The sequence below is a fragment of the Syngnathoides biaculeatus genome, chromosome 23 (assembly GCF_019802595.1).
Source record: "Syngnathoides biaculeatus isolate LvHL_M chromosome 23, ASM1980259v1, whole genome shotgun sequence".
NCBI classification, from domain to species: domain Eukaryota; kingdom Metazoa; phylum Chordata; class Actinopteri; order Syngnathiformes; family Syngnathidae; genus Syngnathoides; species Syngnathoides biaculeatus.
The window spans coordinates 2,355,001-2,374,742 of record NC_084662.1 but is presented as its reverse complement, the minus strand read 5'-3'; the positions used below and the strand labels follow the sequence as shown (position 1 = coordinate 2,374,742).

Sequence of the window (19,742 nt, the reverse complement as noted above, 5' to 3'; positions counted from 1 at the left end):
GATGGGGTGCTGCTGACCTGAACTCGGGATGTTCTGAGTCAGTTGGGAGAATACTTCAAAGACCTCCTCAATTCCACCAACATGCCTTCCCACGAGGAAGCTGTTTCTGGGTGCTCTGAGGCGGGGTCTTCTATCTCTGGGGTTGAGGTCACCAAGGTGGTTAAAAAGTTCCTTGGTAGCAGGGCCCCGGGGATGGATGAGATTCGCCTGGAGTTCGAAAAGGTTCTGGATGTTGTGGGGCTGTCCTGGTTGACAATCCTCTGGATTGGCAGACTCTGGTGGTGGTCCCCCTTTTCAAGAAGGGTGACTGGAGGGTATTTTCCAACTATAGAGGGGTCACACTCCTCAGCCTCCCTGGTAAAGTCTACTCAGGGATACTGAAGAGATGGGTCCGTAGGGAGGTCAAGTCTCTGAGAGTGCATGGGAGTTCGCCCAACCACTCGTGTTTTGTGGACTTGGAGAAGGCATTCGACCGTGTCCCTCGGGCAGTCCTGTGGGGGCAAGTTCTTTGGGAATATGGGGAACCGAATGCCCTGACACGAGCTGTTCGATCCCTGTACGACCACTGTCAGAGTTTGGTCCGCATCACCGGCAATAAGTCTGTTACCGGTGGCTGCCCTTTTTTCACCGATTTTGTTGATGGTTTTTATGGACAGAATTTCTAAGCGCAGCTGAGGTGTAGAGGGTGTCCGGTTTGGTGGCCTCAGCATTCCATCTCTGCTTTTTGCAGATGATGTGGTTCTGTTGACTTCATCAAGGCGTGATCTCCAGCTCTCACTGGAGAGGTTTGCAGCCGAGTGTGAAGCGGCTGGGATGAGAATCAGAACCTCCAAATCCGAGACTATGGTCCTCTGTTAGAAAAGGGTGGCATGCTCTCTCCAAGTCGGGGATGAGATCCTTCCCCCAGTGGAGGAGTTCAAGTATCTTGGGGTCTTGTTCACGAGTGAGGAAAAAAATGGAGCAGGAGATCAACAAATGAGTTTCCTCCGCAGGGTTTCCGGGCTCTCCCTTAGTGAGAAGCTCGGTCATCCGGGAGGGGCTCAGTGTCGAGCCGCTACTCCTCCGCATTGAGAGGAGCCAGATGAGGTGGCTGGGGCATCTGATTTGGATGCCTCCTGGACGCCTCCCTGGTGAGGTGTTCCGGGCATGTCCCACCGGAAAGAGACCCCGAGAACAACCCAGGACACGCTGGAGAGTCTGTCCCTCGGGTGGCTTGGGAATGCCTCAGGATCCCTCTGGAAGAGCTGGAAGAAGTGGCTGGGGAAAGGGAAGTCTAGGTATCCCTGCAGAAGCTACTTCCCCCGCGACCCGACCCGGGGAAGCGGTAGATGATGGATGGAAGCATTTAGGATTAGCTTTTGATGTTGGTAATTGTGAAAAATAAAATGAATGAGTGATGAAAGAGGATGGTATTTATGTGGGACAACTTGAAGCAGGCTTTCAGGTTTAGGTGGAGATTGTCCTGGTTCACATTGGAGGCCAGAGCAAAAAGAAATACAAGCTTTATTTTTCATCTTAAATCTCTGATTTATACATCATGTACTTGAGTCGTGTAGATATTCTTTTCTGCATAAAGAATATATATATATATATATATATATATATATACACACACACACACACACACACACACATATACACACATTGCCTTATTTTACTCTACTCTTCCAGATTGCTTAATTTATGTTAAAATAAAAAAATTCTCTGCAGGGGCCTGGGGGGGATCACATCTAGACCGCCCCAAAAAAATAATCCACTTTTTTCATTCCTTTGTTGTTTGCATGTGTGGTGTTAATGTTTTTCTACATTAGATGGTTCTTGCCTTATTGTCCTCTGTAGAGTTTTCCAGATTGCTTACTTTGTAAAAATATCTGCGTGGTCCAGGGGTCCCCCCAATGTCTTTATTTACGGGGGGGGGGGCACACACGTTTTTCATGCCCTTGTGTCCTTGTCGTCAATCTTGATAAGGCCAAACAAAAAAAAATGTTGTGGTTCCGATTTCCTACATTTCAGAACTAGAGTGGGTAAGTGTTTTTTTTTTTTTTTTTTTTTTTTTAACAAAATATTTTTACTCCGTCTCCAGTACATGGTGCTGCCATTTTCTTGTTAATTCTCGTTAATTCAGGCTCTGTCATGCATAACGAGATCAAAATTCATGAAGGCTTGGTCCAAAAATAATGAAACAGTATTGAAAATCAGACATGGAAAAACAGGAAAACGTAACTTGACTATATATGGCTCATTCATGTATGACATGGGACGAGGCGGTTACGACACCTGATGCTCGTGAACACACATGCATATACACACACACAATGATCTGGCAACAAGTGGCATGAAAATGGACAAAGTAATCTGTACCCACGAGGAAAATGGCACACAGCCACGCCGCAGCCGACCGGGGCTGCTGTCAAACACCTGACATAATGCAAATGCGTGCGTGAGATGTGCTGTGAGTGCCCCTCACATGGCGAGGCATGAATGCGTGCATGTGGCTGTGGAGAACCACGCCTCCCACATACTTATTACGTGGTGTAAAAATGTTAGGATTGGTGGGAATTTTTAGGGTCGATCAGGAAATCGGAACCACAGGATTTTTTTTTCCCGCTTATATGGGTTTTTGAATTTGCTGACAGACGTAATGAGCAATTTGAATTAAATGATTCTCACACAAAATTATGTACACTGACTGATGGGCCTCAGCTCAGCATGTTTTTTCCCCCTCTCCCCTTAAAAAAGGTATCTTCCACGTGAGGTGGACCCTCTGGTGTACAACATGTCCCATGAGGACCCCGGTAGCGTCTCCTACTCTGAAATTGGTGGATTGTCGGAACAGATTCGTGAGCTGAGAGAGGTAAAACAAATTACCTCTACTAGTACTACTACTACTGTCACTGAACAAGTGAGACTTTACATTGAGGTGGGGGGTTTGGAATCACAATGCCCTTGTTATGTATACTATACTGCTGAAGGGATTCACTTACCTACCTTGACTCAGATGTGAATGTAAGTGAAACCCCATTATTTTTCTATAGGGTTTAATATAACATATGTCCAGCCTCTGCAGTAATAACTGTTGTAAGACTTTGGGAACCTTTTTCAAAAGATTAAGGAGTGTGTTTGAGGGAATTTGACCATTTTACAAGAAGCAATTTTGTGAGGGAATACAGTGCTGTGAAAAAGTATTTTCCCCCTTCCTGGTTTCTTGTTTTGCATATCACATATTTCTAATATTCATTCCAATTTTAATATCACTCAGAGACAACCCTAGGAAATACAAAAGGCAGTTTTCAAATGACAACTTTATTAAGGCACAAAAAAAAAATCCAATCCTCTCTGACCCTCTGTGGAAAAAGTAATTGCCTCCTGAAACTAATAACCACCACCTTTGGCAGCAATAACTGAAATCAACATTTGTGATAACTGATGAGTCTTTCACATCGCTCTGGAGGAGTTTTGTCTTACTCTTTGCAGAATTGTTTTAACCCCGCTATATTGGCGTGGGCGGAGGGGTGTTGTGTTGGTAAAGTGTTGGCCTCACACTTCTGAGGTCCCGGGTTCAATCCCAGACCCGCCTGTTTGGAGTTTGCATGTTCTCCCCGTGCTTGCGTGGGTTTCCTCTGGGCACTCTATCCTCCCACATTCCAAAAACATGCAACATTAATTGGACACTCTAAATTGCCCCTAGGTGTGATTGTGAATGCAACTGTTGTCTGTCCCGATGTGCCCTGCGATTGGCTGGCAACCAGTTCAGGGTGTACCCACCTCCTGGCCGTTGACAGCTGGGATAGGCTCCAGCACTCCCCCGACCGTCGTGAAGATAAGCGGTGAAGAAAATGGATGGAAATATTGGCATTTGTTTAAGGTCACACCACATCTCAATTAGATTAAAATCTGGACTTTGATTTGACCCCCCCCCCCCCCTCGAGAGGTCACGCACACCTTCCAAAAAGTTCAGTTTTTGACTCGTCAGTCCACAATGATTCTACAAAAGTCTTGACAATTATCAAGATGATTTTTGGAAAATGTGAGACGAGCCTTTGCATTCTTTGCTGACAGCAGGGGTTTTCGTCTGGGAAAGCCAGTGTCTTTCTTATGGTACAGTCATGAACAATGACCTTAACTGAACTTAACTTTTGAATTCCTGATTTCTTGTTTTATGAGTGAGAAGTCCAAACGATGCAAAAATACACTTTGAATATACTTGAACTTTAAATTGTGGTCCTTGAATCTATAATTTAGGCTGTTACTTTTAATGGAATTATGGAAATATAAATTTCCATGTTAAATTTTTTTTGGAAAGGCTCTATATATATTTGTGTATTGGCTCTTCTTTGTTTTTAAAGTGTTGTGATTGAAACATTTCATTATATTTCAGTAACTCACTAATAATGTTTTGATTTTATGACAGGTGATTGAGCTGCCTCTGACCAACCCTGAGCTTTTCCAGAGAGTTGGAATCATCCCTCCGAAAGGCTGCCTGCTCTATGGCCCTCCAGGTTCAGTGTCAAATTGTTACTTTCTCTGTTATTATCTGGAAAGTATACAGACCCCCTTATATTTTTCAATATTATATTACATCCATTGCTTAAATAACGTCCCTCCCCCATCATTCATTTAGATACAGGAACCAGTGTTGACAGAGAAAAAAAAAACATTGAAGTCTTTGCCTATTTATTAAAAAAGAAAAACTGAAATATTGAGACCTTTTACTGTGACACTAATTTAAATCAGGTGCTGTCTATTTCCTCTGGTCATCTTCGAGATTGTTCTACACCTGTGTTTGATATTTATTGGACTTGTTTCGGAAAGCCACATACATGTTTATATTAGACCTTAGAGCTCACTGTGCACATCAGAGAAAATGAGCGTGAAGATCCCAGGCAAAATTGTGGCAAGTCACAGATCGAGCCAACGTTACAAAAAATATTTGTGATACACTTAAGATTCCTAAGAACACAGTGGCCTCCATAATCTTAAAATGGAAGACATTTGGGATGACCAGAACCCTTCCTAGAGCTGTGCCTCCTGCCAAATTGAGTAATCCTCGTCCGCGCTGCTACATGAAAAAGCGCCCTGATTATGTTGTGTATACTGTATAAGCCTTATTTTTCATGTGACTTGTTGTCAGATTGTTGTGTGTGTGTATATGCATGTGTGTTCACGAGCATCAGCTACCGTAACTGCCTTGTCCCATGACATGTCATTATGCACAAGAGAGCATGAATTAATGAGAGGTGACAAGAAAATGGTGGCACCATGTGCTGGAGACTGAGTTAAATTATTTTGTACAAAAAAAAAAAAAAAAAACGTTTTTCCTGAAAATTTGTAGATTTTTTTTTTTTTTTTTGCTTTGGTTTTCGAACAAAAATCGCTATTCGAACACCCCGATCAGCTGACCAACGATAATTTGTTATTGTGCTTTTAAACTAAACCCCTGAAAAACATGGAAGAGACGTAATGGGCGCGACTGCGCGCAAATCAACCAGTTGACTCACACACTCCTCTGCTCACGGATGTTTCCCAACACTGTAGTGACTTTTTTTTTTCCTTCAAATTGACTGTTAACCCCCGATCACGGCTCCAAAGAAGGCAAGTGGAACTGCTGGTGCTGGAAAAAGGAAAGTGTTGCGTAAAACTGTTGACTTGAAGAAGGATTTGATAGCCGAGCACGAATCTGGTGTGTGTTTTTGAGTTATCGAAGAAGTATGGCATGGTGAAAACGATGATCAGCACCATTCTGAAACACAAGGATGCCCTCAAAGCAAGTGATGTTGCTAAAGGAGAAACCGTGTTGACCAAGCAGAGGCCACAGATCTTGGAGTAAGTCAAAGTTGGTTCTTATTTTCGTGAACGAGGAGCAGTTAGCTGGGGATAGTGTTTGCGAGGAAGGGAGGAGATGTCGTCTGAGGCTGAAGGCAGGAAGGATGCCTCAACTACCAATATTAAATAAATCTGCACTAAATGGAATGACATCCATAATTTTGTAGAACTTCATCACCTGAATAAAGCTGAATGTTGCAGAGCACTGCAAAATTTTAATGTTCTGAGCCACTTCAGAAAAGTGCTTAAAAGGTGGTAGAAGCAAACATTTGATTCGTTCTTTGTGGAAAAAGGAGCGAGTCACCCCCACTGAAAACATTTGAAACTGTTTTGCATTGCTTTTTTTCTTTTGTTCCATTAACCCTACCTCTAATTGCAAGTTGTTTTTTTTATGTTACATACTTTCTGTGCAAATAAAAAAACTATTAGTTTTTTTCCCACATCATTATTGCTTGTTTAAAGTTATTTTGCACTCCTGTTAATAAAAAAAAAAAAGTTTACAAGGCTGGGGCCAAGTCGGTACAGATTCGGCAATGCCCTCCCAGCCTAGCATACTCTACTTGAAAAGCGTACATTTTAAGCAAAAAACTAATGTATTTCTTAAATGATTTAAATTTGCAAAGTATTTAAACTATACATGTATTTCTACTATGCAGTTTATTATCAGGAAAAGCTAAAAAAAAATTGCTTAAACATTTTTGAGGCTCAGAACGCATAATTTCATTTTCCATTCATTGTAATGGGAAAATATGCTCTGGTTTTTGAACCGTTTAGTTTTCAACCAGCCTTCTGGAACAGATTGTGTTCTAGAACCAAGCCACCACTGTACATAAATGAGGGGACAAATGAAATGTCAAATGGCTGCAATTTAATGAAAATTTTATTACTTTTCCTACCCACTCTCAATCATTGTAAGATTTGCAGTCAAAAAGTAATTAGTACAATTTAATAAAACCCACTACAAGTAAAAAAGATATATGAATTTTTCATAGTTTTGATGTAGTTAAAAAAAAAATTACCTTTTCTTTGTGTCCTCTCTTTCAGCTATTTTGGAAATTACGTCATTGTTTGCTGCACTTCAGAAGCAAAGAGCTGTGATTGAAATTGTTGTTTTGATAGGGGAACCAACACTAAATGTCAAATTACATTTAAACATTCAAAAGGTTGCAAAATGTGCATGGAAAAGCTGCAATAGACTACATTAATGTTAAAACATTGTTTGGATCAAAGACAAAGAATGAGCTGCTGCTTTGAGTGACTCCGTTACAAGAAAAGGGGTTGCAGACCCGCTTTAGAAGTTAATCATGGGAATAGGTTAGGGTCAAGCCAGTGATCGTAGTGATTGTGAAATATCATAGTCACCATCAATGTGTCAACGCAGTGATCGTGAAATATCATAGTCGCCATTCCAACATTTGACGAACGCGTTTGCGCGCCATCGCACTCGCAAATCTGCACCGCTGAGCACAAAAAATCACGCGCATAGATTTTGTTACGAGGAGGAAAAATAGATATTGAAAGACATCGTTATTTTGTGTAGTCTTGACATTAATTTGTTTATTTCATAAAAGTTAACAAAACAAGCCTGCTCCTAAACAGTCAGTATTCACCCGGAAAAAGGAAATGCAAGTTAACCGTACTGAGCATGTACGGAAGTTATGTCAAAAGCACATGTTCCGAGCTACTTCACGTACTGCGAGCGCATTTACGTGGAAAGTCATCAACATCATTAGCCATGTCAAAGGAAATTCAGTGACACCAGGGGTGCTCAATGTGAGACAGTTTTGGTTGGTCGTGTGATGGTGTGCCCAAAAAGACTATCATCCACCTCGTCGCTTTATTCAGGTGTGGCCAATATGTCGAGCGCACGCACATAACTCCTATTTACGGCAGTCGCGGCGATGTGCGCGTGCACCGCCCTTCTCCGGCCACCCCCGCCCTGCCGGTCGGTCGAGAGAGGCTGGCCACTTCAGATGTAGATCTTGGGGGGAGGCGGGCGGGGGAGAAGGGAATCTGGGCACCCCTGAGTTACATTGAAAACATTTCTGGGATATAACATAAGTACTGTTTCAGTTTCTAACTCTAATAAGTATGAGATTGTGATTTCCTTTGACTTGATCTAAGTTCTAATGTTAAACTAGTGTGTCCATATATCTAAATACAGTCATTTCACCCCGTGGTAACACGTTATCTTCAAGTTGAAAACTTTTTCCCTCTTCATGCTTTAGGAAGATGGTCTACTGCCATCTTTCATCAATGGATTGACAATAGAACTACGCAAGACTGTAACAATACATCATGATGAAATAAAATGATTTGATTATATGAATATTTAGTTTTGAAATTGAAAGTCTATTGGCCTCTTTAAAAATGTCTGTCCCAGTCGGTGCAGTGCCAATAAATTATGATTATGGTATTAGGTAACAACTACATACTCTTGTATAACAACTCAGTAAGTTATTTTAAGGTATTGAGATTCCATCCCAAATCACACCCGCAACTTTATATCTGCGGGCTTGAGCTGGAGGTAGCAGAAATGAAGATGTTGAGGTTCTCTCTAGGAGAGAGCAGGTTGGATAGAATTAGAAATGAGCTCTTTCGAGGGACAGCCAAAGATGTTTTAGAGGCAAGGTTCAAGAGAACAGACTTCAATGGTTTGGACATGTCCAGAGGCAAGAGTGTCAGTATATTGGTAGAAGGGTGCTGAGAATGGAGCTGCCAACCAAAAGAGCAAGAGGAAGACCAAAGAGAAGGTTGATGGATGTTGTGAGGGAAAACATGAGGGCAGTGGGTGTTAAGAGAAAGATGCATGAGATAGGCTTCGGTGGAAAAAGATGAAACCCTGTGCCCAGTGACTTGATATCTGCAGGCATGACTGACCACACCCGTACATTTTTCAAATGTGAGTGACTGCCATTGTTGACATCACCTCCAGGTGTCACCATTAATAATATAACTTTAAACCCATACACATTTTGCAACCTTTTGAAAATGTTTTCTGATGGTTTTCCTTCCAAAGCAAGAAATTCAGTAAGAGCTTGCTTCTTCTGACAGGCAACCAACAATGACTTCATTTTCAAAATGTAGTAATTTGAAAACAAAACAAAGGATATGCCTTCAAATGAGACTCTGAAGGGCAAACTGTTAAAAGTTTGTTTAAAAAAAATAAATAAAAAAAATTTAAATGCTCTCATTAAAAAAAGATTACATTTAAAATTTTTACTTTTGCTTTTTACTTTTTTATATTTTGTGACAGCTTCTTCTACTTTTCCTTTTGGAGTGTCCCGTTAGCGGTCCCCACAGGGTTTTCATCTTTTTCCACCTAAGCCTATCTCTTCCCTCACAACATCCATCAACCTTCTCTTTGGTCTTCCTCTTGCTCTTTTGGTTGGCAGCTCCATTCTCACCACCCTTCTACCAATATACTGACACTCTTGCCTCTGGACATGTCCAAACCATTGAAGTCTGTTCTCTTGAACCTTGTCTCTAAAACATCTTTGGCTGTCCCTCGAAAGAGCTCATTTCTAATTCTATCCAACCTGCTCTCTCCTAGAGAGAATCTCAACATCTTCATTTCTGCTACCTCCAGCTCTGCTTGCTGTTGTATCTTCAGTGCCATCGTCTCTAATCTGTACATCATGGGCGGCCTCACCACTGTTTTATAAACTTTGCCCTTCATTCTAGCAGACACACCAGACAGCTTCCACGAGCTGTTCCAACCTGCTTGGACCTGTTTCTTCACTTCCAAAAATTGAAATGTTTGTACAGATTTTCACAAGAATCATGGAAGTTGGCGTGCATGATTACCCTTCGCTGGCCATATAAAGTCATTTGGCGGGCCTTGAGTTTGACACCTGTGTCCCAACCAAACCTGACCCATAGAATTTGAAGGCGTCCACCCTCACTATCTCTTCTCCCTGGAGCCTCACTCTTCCCTCGCCACCCCTCTCATTCACATGCATACAGTGCCTTGTGAAAGTATTCGCCCCCCTTGAACATTCAACCATTGGCCACACGTCAGGCGTTATTGGATATTTAACAAATAAAAACCTGAAAAGTTGGGTGTGCAACATTTCCCCCCAAGATTAATACTTTGTAGCGCCATCTTTTGCTGCAATTACTTCGGGTATGTCTGTCAGTTTTGCACATTAAGAGACTGAAATTCTTGCCCATTGTTCCTTGCAAGACAGCTTGAGCTCAGTGAGGTTGGATGGAGAGTGTTTGTCAACAGCGGTCTTCAGCTCTGCCCACAGATTCTTGATTGGATTCAGGTCTGGACTTGGCCATTCTAACACCTGGATTATTTGTGAACCATTCCATCATTTTTGTTTTGGGTTGTTGTCCTGTTCGAAGATAAATCTACGTCTAATTCTCAGGTCTTTTGCAGAATCCAACAGGTTTTTTTCCAGAATGGTCCTGTGTTTGGCTCAATTCATCTTCCCATCAATTTTAACCATCTTCTCTGTCCCTGGTGAAGAAAAGCAGGCCATGAGGCTGCCACCACCATGTTTTTCACTGGGGATGGTGTATTGAGGGTGATGAGCTGTGTTGCTTTTATGCCAAACATAGTATTTTACATTATGGCCAAAAAGTTTGATTTTGGTTTCATCTGACCAGAGCACCTTCTTCCACATGTTTGCTGTGTCTCCCAGGGTGCTTATGGCAAGCTTTAAACGATACTTTTTTTTGGATATCTTTGAGAAATGGCTTTCTTCTTGCCAGTTGTCCATAAAGGCCAGATTTGTGCAGTGTACGACTGATTGTTGTCCTATGGACAGACTCTCCCACCTCAGATGGAGATCTCTGGAATTCATCCAGAGTGATCATGGGGCTCTTGGCTGCATCTCTGATCAGTCTTCTTGTTCAAGGTAAAGGTTTAGAGGGACACTCGGGTCTTGGTAGATTTGCAGTGGTCTGATACTGCTTCTATTTGAATATCATTGCTTGCACAATGCTCCTCCAGATGTTTAAAGCTTTTTGTATCCAAATCCAGTTTTAAACTTCGCCACAACAGTGTCTCAAACTTGCCTGGTGTGTTCCTTGGTCTTCATGATGGTCTCTGTACTTTAAACAGAACCCTGAGACTATCACAGAGACTTGATTACACACAGATGGATTCTATCTATCATCATCACTCAACAGTGTATCATTCAGAGATCCTCACTGAGCTTCTGGAGTGAGTTTGCTGCACTCAAAGTAAAGGGGCCGAGTAATATTGCACGCCCCACTTTTCAGTTTTTTTTACAAAAAGTATAAAATATCCAATAAATTTCGTTCCACTTCACGATTATGCCGCACATGTTGATTCTTGACAAAAAATGAAAATTTTACCTTTGTTTGAAGCCCGAAATGTTGTGAAAAATTGAAAAGTTCAAGGGGGCCGAATTCTTTCACAAGGCACTGTATATTCTGTTTTACTTCAGCTAATCTTCATTCCTCTCCTTTCCAGTGCACACCTCTTATCTTTCTAATTGTTCCTCCACCTGCTCCCTGCTTTCACTGCAGATCACAATGTCATCTGCGAACATCATATTCCAGGGGGATTCCTAGCTAACCTCATGTCAACCTATTCATTACCACAGCAAACAGGAAGGGGCTCAGAGCTGCTCTCTGATGCAGTCCCACCTTCACCTTAAATTCTTCTGTCACACCTACTGCACACCTCACCACTTTTCTGCTGCCCTCATGCATATCCTGTACTATTCTAACATATTTCTCTGCCACACCAGACCTATGCATGCAGTACCGTAGTTCCTCTCTTGGTACACTGTCATAGGCTTTCTGTAGATCCACAAAGACACAATGTAGCTCCTTTTGACCTTCTCTGTACTTTTCCACGAGCATCCTCAAGGCAAAAAAATTGCATCCGTGGTACTCTTTCTAAGGATGAAACCATATTGCTGTTCGCAGATACTTCTGTAAAACTATCAAAATAAAACTACCCTTTTGCTCACAAAGCTCAATTCTGTCCTGAGTTTAGCCTCCACTCCTCGTTCCCATAACTTTGTGTGCTTAATCAACTTTTATTCCTCTATAATTCCCACAGCTCTACAAATTCGCATTTGTTCTTAAAAATGAGAACTAGCACACTTTTCCTCCATTCTTCAGGGATCTTCTCGCCCGCTAGTGTTCTGTTGAATAAGTCGGTCAAAAACTCCACAGCCACATCTCCAAATTGCTTCCATACCTCCACCTGTATGTCGTCAGAACCAACTGCCTTTCCATTTTTCATCTTTTGTAGTGCCTTTCTAACTGTCCCCCTTACGAATCATCAATGTTCCCTCTAAGCTTGGAAACTGCGCAAATGCGTACTGGTCGCACACTGTCAGCGCACAAGAAAACCTATCCAGCGCAGTGAACGCACTGCAAATGAATTGGATTTCTAACTTTTGTTCTATATCATTTTGCTGTGTTATTCAGTGAGTGATAGGTGTCCAGCCAATCATATGATACGATGCAATTGCGCTACGCAGCCAATCATGGCATTGACAGTCCTTGCGTATGTGCTCTTCTTGTAAACACTCCATGACATGCGGCGGAGTTATGTAACGCTTATGCTAAACCCTTATCATGGCGAAACAAGCGGGCAGTGAATGTGATATGTCAACTCCCCAAACCAAAGTAAAAAAAGAACTGGTTCTTTTAAGATGGAAGGGCTGTTGTAGTATGTGAAGAATATAGAATAATAACAATAGAAGAACAAGCGGTGAAACTGGGTGAGATCTTTTCTTTTTTGATTGAGAAAAGTGTGCTCTGCAAAACATGCAGTGAAGCTAAAGTTGTGAGGGAGCTTTCCGATGGAAAAAAATATATATACTAAATGGACCAGGATTGCATCAAGCCACACATTCTGTAGAAAAGTCATTTTAATGCTGTTGAAATATGAAAATTTAAAATGAGAAATGGGATTGGTACATTATTGCGGGAGAGGGCAAATGACCGTGAGAAAAAAGAATGAGCTGTCACACACACACAAAAAAAAACCTGAGCAAGTTAAAGTTCTCATTGACAATATTTTACTTGTCATTAAAATGAATACATCAATACTGTCAGTTCAACAAATCCACAATCACATGGCAAAGTATTTGAGTATACCAAAAAGCCGGCTAAGCAAAAGTGATGCCTTTGAATTTGTGAATTCAATCAATGAGAGTGTACAGAATGAAACTGTGTAAAGTTAAAAATCCCCCCTGGCGTACCCTAATAGTAGATGAGAGCACAGACATAACAGCACACAAAATGCTAGTCACACCCCCGAGTACTCTCCTGCCTGTCTCTCTGATCACTTTGGCTGTAGTAGTCCAGGCTGTAGTATAGGAGCTCCTCCTGTCCATCAAGAGTCTGTCTCACTCCTTTCTGAAAGGACGCAAAACATTCTTCATTTCGCAGCTTCCACCACATGGTTCACTGCTCTACCTTTGTCTTCTTAATCTTCCAACCCACCACCACACAGCACCATCCTAAGCTGTCGAGCTACACTCTCCCCTACTATTACTTTACAGTCAGTAATCTTCAGATTGCATCATCTGCACAAAATATAATCCAACTCCATGCTTCTACCGCTGCTCTTGTAGGTCACTATATATGTTCCTGCCTCTTCAGGAAAAAAGTGTTCACTACTGCCATTTCCATCCTTTTTGCAAAGTCCGCCACCATCTGTCTCTCAAAGTTCTTTTCTTGGATGCCGTACCTACCCATCACTTCTTTGTTGCCCCTTTTTCCTTCACTAACATTTCCATGACAATCTGCACCAATCACAACTCTCTCTCTGCATGATGAATGCTCAGGACTACTTCATCTAGTTCCTTCCAGAATTTCTCTTTCAACCCTAGGTCACATCCTACCTGTGGGGCATAGCTGCTAATCACATTATACATAACACCCTCAATTTCAAATTTCATCCTCATCACTTGATCTGATAGTCTTTTCATCTGCAAGACATTCTTAGCCAGACCTTCTTTTAAAATAGCCCCAACTCCATTTCTCTTCCCATCTATTCCATGGAAAAATAATTTAAACCGTGCCCCCAACCTTGTAGCCTTACTACCTTTTCACCTGGTCTCTTGGATGCACAATATATCGTTTCTCCTTATCGTCATGTCAACCAACTTCTGAGCTTTTCCGTCATAGTCCCAACATTCAAAGTACCTACCCTGAGTTGTAGGTTCTTTCTATTCCTCTTCTTCTGCTGACGAATCCGCTTTCCTCCTCTTTTTTTGTCTTCGACCTACAGTAGATGAATTTCAACCAATGCCCTGCAGGTTAACAGTGCCGGGGTCCGGGCTTTGTTAAGCCAGGCCACGACCGATCCGGTATGGTGTTCTTTAGATGACCGCTCATATTTGTTTGGCACAGTTTTACGCTGGATGCCCTTATTAAAGCAACCCTCTGCATTTATCTGGGCTTGGGACCGACCTACAGATTGCACTGGCTTGTGCCCCTATAGGGCTGCATGAACTGTATTTTGTGATAGCATTGTTTTTATTTTGATGGGTCATTGTTTCCTCCGTAGGTACTGGGAAGACTCTACTCGCTCGGGCAGTTGCAAGTCAGCTAGACTGTAACTTCCTCAAGGTGAGCATGAGGGCGGCAGGATACACTGTTTTAGAATTGTTTGCGTGATGTATGTGTGCGTAATAATCACTTTGCAAGGTTCGCTGCAATGTCGTGTACCAAAATGCACCGTGAATCAATCAAACAATCATAAAAGTGACCAGCAGAGGCACCTCTTTAGACATGGTCATATAGTGCTTCAAACACACAGAGCAGCCCAGACTTGTATATTTACAGTGCCCTCCATAATTATTGGCACCCCCAGTTAAGATGTGTTAAAAGCCTTAAAAATAAATTCAGCGTTTATTGCAGAAGAATACTGTCACACTGAAAATTTTAAGAAAGTGTGTAACCTTCAACTCAAATGAATTTGAAAAATTTTTTTTCCCAAAAATCCCTGACTAAAAAACATTTTTTAAATTAAATCACCTGTTCCACATTTTTTGCCACTTAACAATTCCCAGGAAATAAATATAATTGAAGCATTTCTGGCATTTCTACAGTAGTTTACAAAGTTTACCAGAGTATGGAGAAACATTTAATTAGTAATTCATCACTTCCTGTTTCCCTGGGATATAAATATGACGTGACACATAGGCCATTTCTCTTATCCACTCTTAAACATGGGAAAGACAAAGGAACACAGCATACAAGTGAGAAAGATGTGCGTCAACCTTCACAGGTCACGCAGAGGCTACAAAAAGATTGCCACTAAACTGCAGCTGCCCATATCCACTGTGAGAGGAATAATTAAGAAGTTCAAAACAACTGGAACAGTGGTAAACAAGCCTGGACGAGGACCCAAGTTTATTTTGGCACCACGCACAGTGAGGAGAATGGTAAGAGAAATCAAAAGGTCTCCAAAGCTCACTGTTACAGAATTACAACAAATGGTAGAATCCTGGGGTCACAAAATCTCCAAATCAACCATCAGGCACTGTCTACATGCCAACAAGTTGTTTGGGAGGCATGCACGGAGAAAACCTTTCATCACTCACAATCATAAACGCAAACGTCTGGAGTTCGCCAAGCGGTATTGGGGCTTCAACTGGGACCATGTGCTTTGGTCAGATGAGACCAAGATTGAGCTTTTTGGCAACAAACACTATAAGTGGGTCTGGTCTGCCACGAAAGATGCGCATGCTTAAAAGCACCTCATACCCACTGTGAAGTATGGGGGTGGGTCAGTGATGCTGTGGGGCTGTTTCGCTTCCAAAGGCCCTGGGAACCTTGTTAGGGTGCATGGCATCATGAATGTTTTGAAATACCAGGACATTTTAAATCCAAATCTGTTGCCCCCTGCCCGAAAGCTGAAGATGGGTCGTCACTGGGTCTTTCAGCAAGACAATGACCCTAAACATATGGCCAAATTTACACAGAAATGGTTCACCAGACACAAAATCAAGCTCCTCCCATGGCCAGCTCAGTCCCCAGACCTCAACCCCATTGAAATCCTGTCGGCTTAGCTGAAGGGGAGAGTACAGAGGAGAGGACCCAGGTCTCTGGATGATTTAGAGATTCTGCAAAGAAGAATGGCTGAAGATCCCTCTTTCTGTCTTTTCCCATCTTGTGAAACATTATAGATTAGGTGTTGTTTTGTTGGCAAAAGGGGGCTGTACAAAGTATTAACACCAGGGGTGCTAATAATTGTGACACACATTATTTGATGTCAAATAATTATTTCTTTATGTGGGATTTTTTTCCCCACTGAATAAATGCACTTGTATTGAAGGTTGGATTTTTCTTTTTTTCCCATTAAGGTCCCATATTATTTAGAAAAAAAATCATTAGAAGCTAAAAAACACATCTTATTCAAGGTTGAATTTTTCTTTTTTTCCATTAAGGTCCCATATTATTTAGAAAAAAAAATATTAGAAGCTAAAAAACATTAACCAGTAACCTGTACCAACCAACCATACCAACCTGTATCTCCTTTTATATTTATAAAGGAGGATGTGGGAAACCAAAACATTCTGCATTTCCTAGTCCGCCCTTCATAATGAAACTGTTAGTAGGTATGCAGCAGCTGCGTGATTGCACAAGTTGCATTTTGGGACACTGTCGAAATCGGAGCGAATATTTTCCTTGATTCTTTTGTGGTACAATACATAGTTGTAAAAATCAATTTTTAGGAAAATTGTATCTATCAGAATCCTTTTGTTTAAACTGCATCAACACACAGCGCGCGTGTGTATATGCACATGCACAATACTTCATGAGTGAACTTGGTTAAAGTTTTTGAATTCTTCACTAACAACTGAACTAGTTGAACTTAAGTCGTTGAACTAAACCGAAATTTTTGAAATGATGAGCTTATCTTTGATCGTTGATAGTTTGGGTAGAATATGTACTTTGTGAATTTGAATATTTGCAATATGTATTTTATGTTGAAAAAATGGCATTGTCCTTTTTTTCCAATATTGTGCAGCCATAGTGTACAGTTCAGAGATGTGGTCATGTGAAGATGTCTTGCTGCCCTTCAGCTAGTTTGCCAATGTTACCAGTGTGTACACACCAACAGGTGGTGTCCAGCTCCATCGTTGACAAATACATTGGGGAGAGCGCCAGGCTCATCAGAGAGATGTTCAACTATGCCAGGGACCATCAGCCTTGCATTATCTTCATGGACGAGATTGATGCTATAGGTGAGGGATGAATCTCTGTTGTAATTATTTTTTAATTAATTAATTCAGGTTTTGTCCACTATTATCTGAACATTTTTTACGACTTAGAGGAGGACTTTGTTGGAAAAAAATATGAATGGGAACACACATTAATAGTAGATGAGTGTTCAGTGTTTCTTTTAATGCCAAAATTATCCACATTATCACCAAGAAACATCTCCAAATTGGAAACTATTCACAGATCCAAGAAAAATTGACAGCTCCCTTTTGACCAATCAGTGAGCGTCATTTTCTGAACTCCGCCTATGCTGTCCACAGCCGCCATCTTTTACCCGCAAACAAAGAGAAGGTTGAGTTAAATTAGGTGTGGCTAACATTACTTTATGCCTCTGAATTGCGAGTGCTTAGTCCTGCTTGTATCCGATTCGGAAATATGGTGTTTCGATGTGCCTGTGGAACGTGTAAGGGAGATGTGTTATCCAGAGAGATTACTGGGGGGACATCTGGTGTGCTTTCCCACCCCAAAGCGTAATTTAGATAAATGCAAATGGTGGATTAAGGCACGTGGCCGACCTCACAACCAGCTGAACGTATCGAAGACAAATCAGCTTAAAGCGTATTCGGTGTAACAGCTACAAAGTACAATGATGACGAACATCTGGAATGTGACAAGGAGGTTGGACTACAAATTGACAAATACCATCCCATTATTTTCGCTATTCATTATTTCATTATTTTAAAGTGTAGTTCATATGCGACCATATCTGTCAAAGAATCGGTTTTCTTTTTCTCCTTTCTGTTGGTCGAGCTACAGCTACTTAATTCATCCGCACTGGATTGATTTTAGACCTTCTGGGTTCATTCCACAGCTATGGCAGAGACGTACAGCTTTGTTCACATGGCACGTGTAAAAAGTTTTGGAGTTTGAGCCCTTGTAGAGTTTTGGTCAAGCCAATAATATGGGAGCACACCAACACACAAACCAGCCAACACATTGCAGTTTACTGGCATTCCCGTTTGGGAAACCTTGACTTTATGAATATGTTGAAAGTAATTAAGGCCTTTCTGGACACTCTTTGTCAATATTTCTGATACAATGTCCAGGAAGGAAACAGAAATACTATCAGGAAATCTTTTTAATGAATTGCTCATAACATGTTTCGGCCGCACGGCGTCCACCATTTTGATGGGTAGCTTGAGTGCTTAACAACAGTATCTAAGTAGGCGTGGTTTAGGCGCCCAGCACAGATTTGTGAATTGTCAAAATTCTCTTGCTGAGAGATTCCAATGACCCTGGCTGGAAAACTGACAACCAATCAGTGTTTGCGATGTCGACAGTGCTTCCTGTTCTAACCCCATTGTTTGTGGATACGATTTCACCGAACGGATAACGTCCGCTACTTGGCATTTTGTGGCCGATTTTTGTGAAAAATAATTACCAAAGAAAAAATCCTATTAATTATTTTCTTTTTTTTCTTTTTCTTCTTCTTTTTCTTCTTCTTCTTCTTCTTTTTCTTCTTCTTCTTCTTCTTTTTCTTCTTCTTATTATTATTATTATTAAAAGTAAGAATAATTAGATTACCCCGTGCGAGGTTAAACTGACAAATTTGGGTGTGTTTTCTCATTGTTACATTTTGGGTTCCAAAATGTCGGCATCTTGGTCTAGCTAAAACGAATGGTCTGGAATGCTAAGCCTAGGTGACATCATGGGGTATGGTCAAGGATGTTTCTTCTGGGTCTGGCTGTAAAAGATGGCACATATCCAGATATTGCGTAGATTTAAAAAATTCTCTTTATTTTCCCTTTTTTTTTTTTTCCAATGTCCAAAATATATGTAATAATAATATTACTGCAGATTGGAGGGTTTGTCGTACATAGAAACTTTGGACAAAGTCCTTTAAACAGGGGACATTGGTTTGTTGGATAACCTGACTGGTTCAAACATTTTCACTTGCACATTATAATAAACTCCAACAAAAAATGTATTAAAGGCATTTTTTTTGTGTGTTAAAAGCACACTCGCATGAAAAAATATTTGGCCCCTCCTTATTTAGGCCAAAAAAGTGGTTTCGATTTCCTACATTTCAGAACTATGGTCGTTGGCTTTCTTTAGTTTTTATATTACAAAATTTTTTACTCCGTCTCCAGCACATGGTGTCGCCATTTTCTTGTCAGTTCTCGTCAATTCATGCGCTCATGCTTAATTAGATCGTGTTGCGAAACACCAGAATATTAGCAGAGATGATAAACTTGATTTTCACAAACAAGCTAGAGGGTAGGACTCAGATGCAGCAAGCCAAGATGTAAGCGTGGATTTTAGGAAGCTTTATTCCCAGGCAGAGGTCATACACGGGAAGGCAGTCCAACGGGGCAACGGTAAAAAAAATCTTAAGGCAAAAGACTTGGTCTGGAAAAACATGAAACAATGTCAAAAATCATATATTGCAAAACGTGAAAACGTAACTTGACTTTATGGCTCAGTAAAGCTATGACATGGGACGGGGCAGTTGCGCTAGCTGACGCTTGTGAACACACATGCATATACACACAACGATCTGGCAATAAGTGGTTTCATGCCTAGAAAGAGTACCACAGATGGATTATTTGCCTTGAGGATGGTCGTGGAAAAGTACAGAGAAGGTCAGAAGGAGCTACATTGTGTCTTTGTGGATCTAGAGAAAGCCTATGACAGAGTACCAAGAGAGGAACTGTGGTACTGCATGCGTAAGTCTGGTGTGGCAG

At 41.3% G+C, this 19,742-nt stretch overlaps 1 protein-coding gene across 1 annotated transcript in view; it reads left to right on the top strand.

Annotated features, from left to right (window-relative positions):
• The window catches only part of psmc6 (proteasome 26S subunit, ATPase 6), a 49,707-nt gene that overhangs the window by 20,309 nt on the left and 9,656 nt on the right, over positions 1-19,742 (top strand). Inside the window, exons 6-9 of the mRNA XM_061811465.1 lie at positions 2,740-2,854; positions 4,412-4,499; positions 14,336-14,397; positions 16,898-17,021. Coding sequence (XP_061667449.1) covers positions 2,740-2,854; positions 4,412-4,499; positions 14,336-14,397; positions 16,898-17,021 — 389 coding nt within the window. The remainder of the gene's footprint in view (positions 1-2,739; positions 2,855-4,411; positions 4,500-14,335; positions 14,398-16,897; positions 17,022-19,742) is intronic.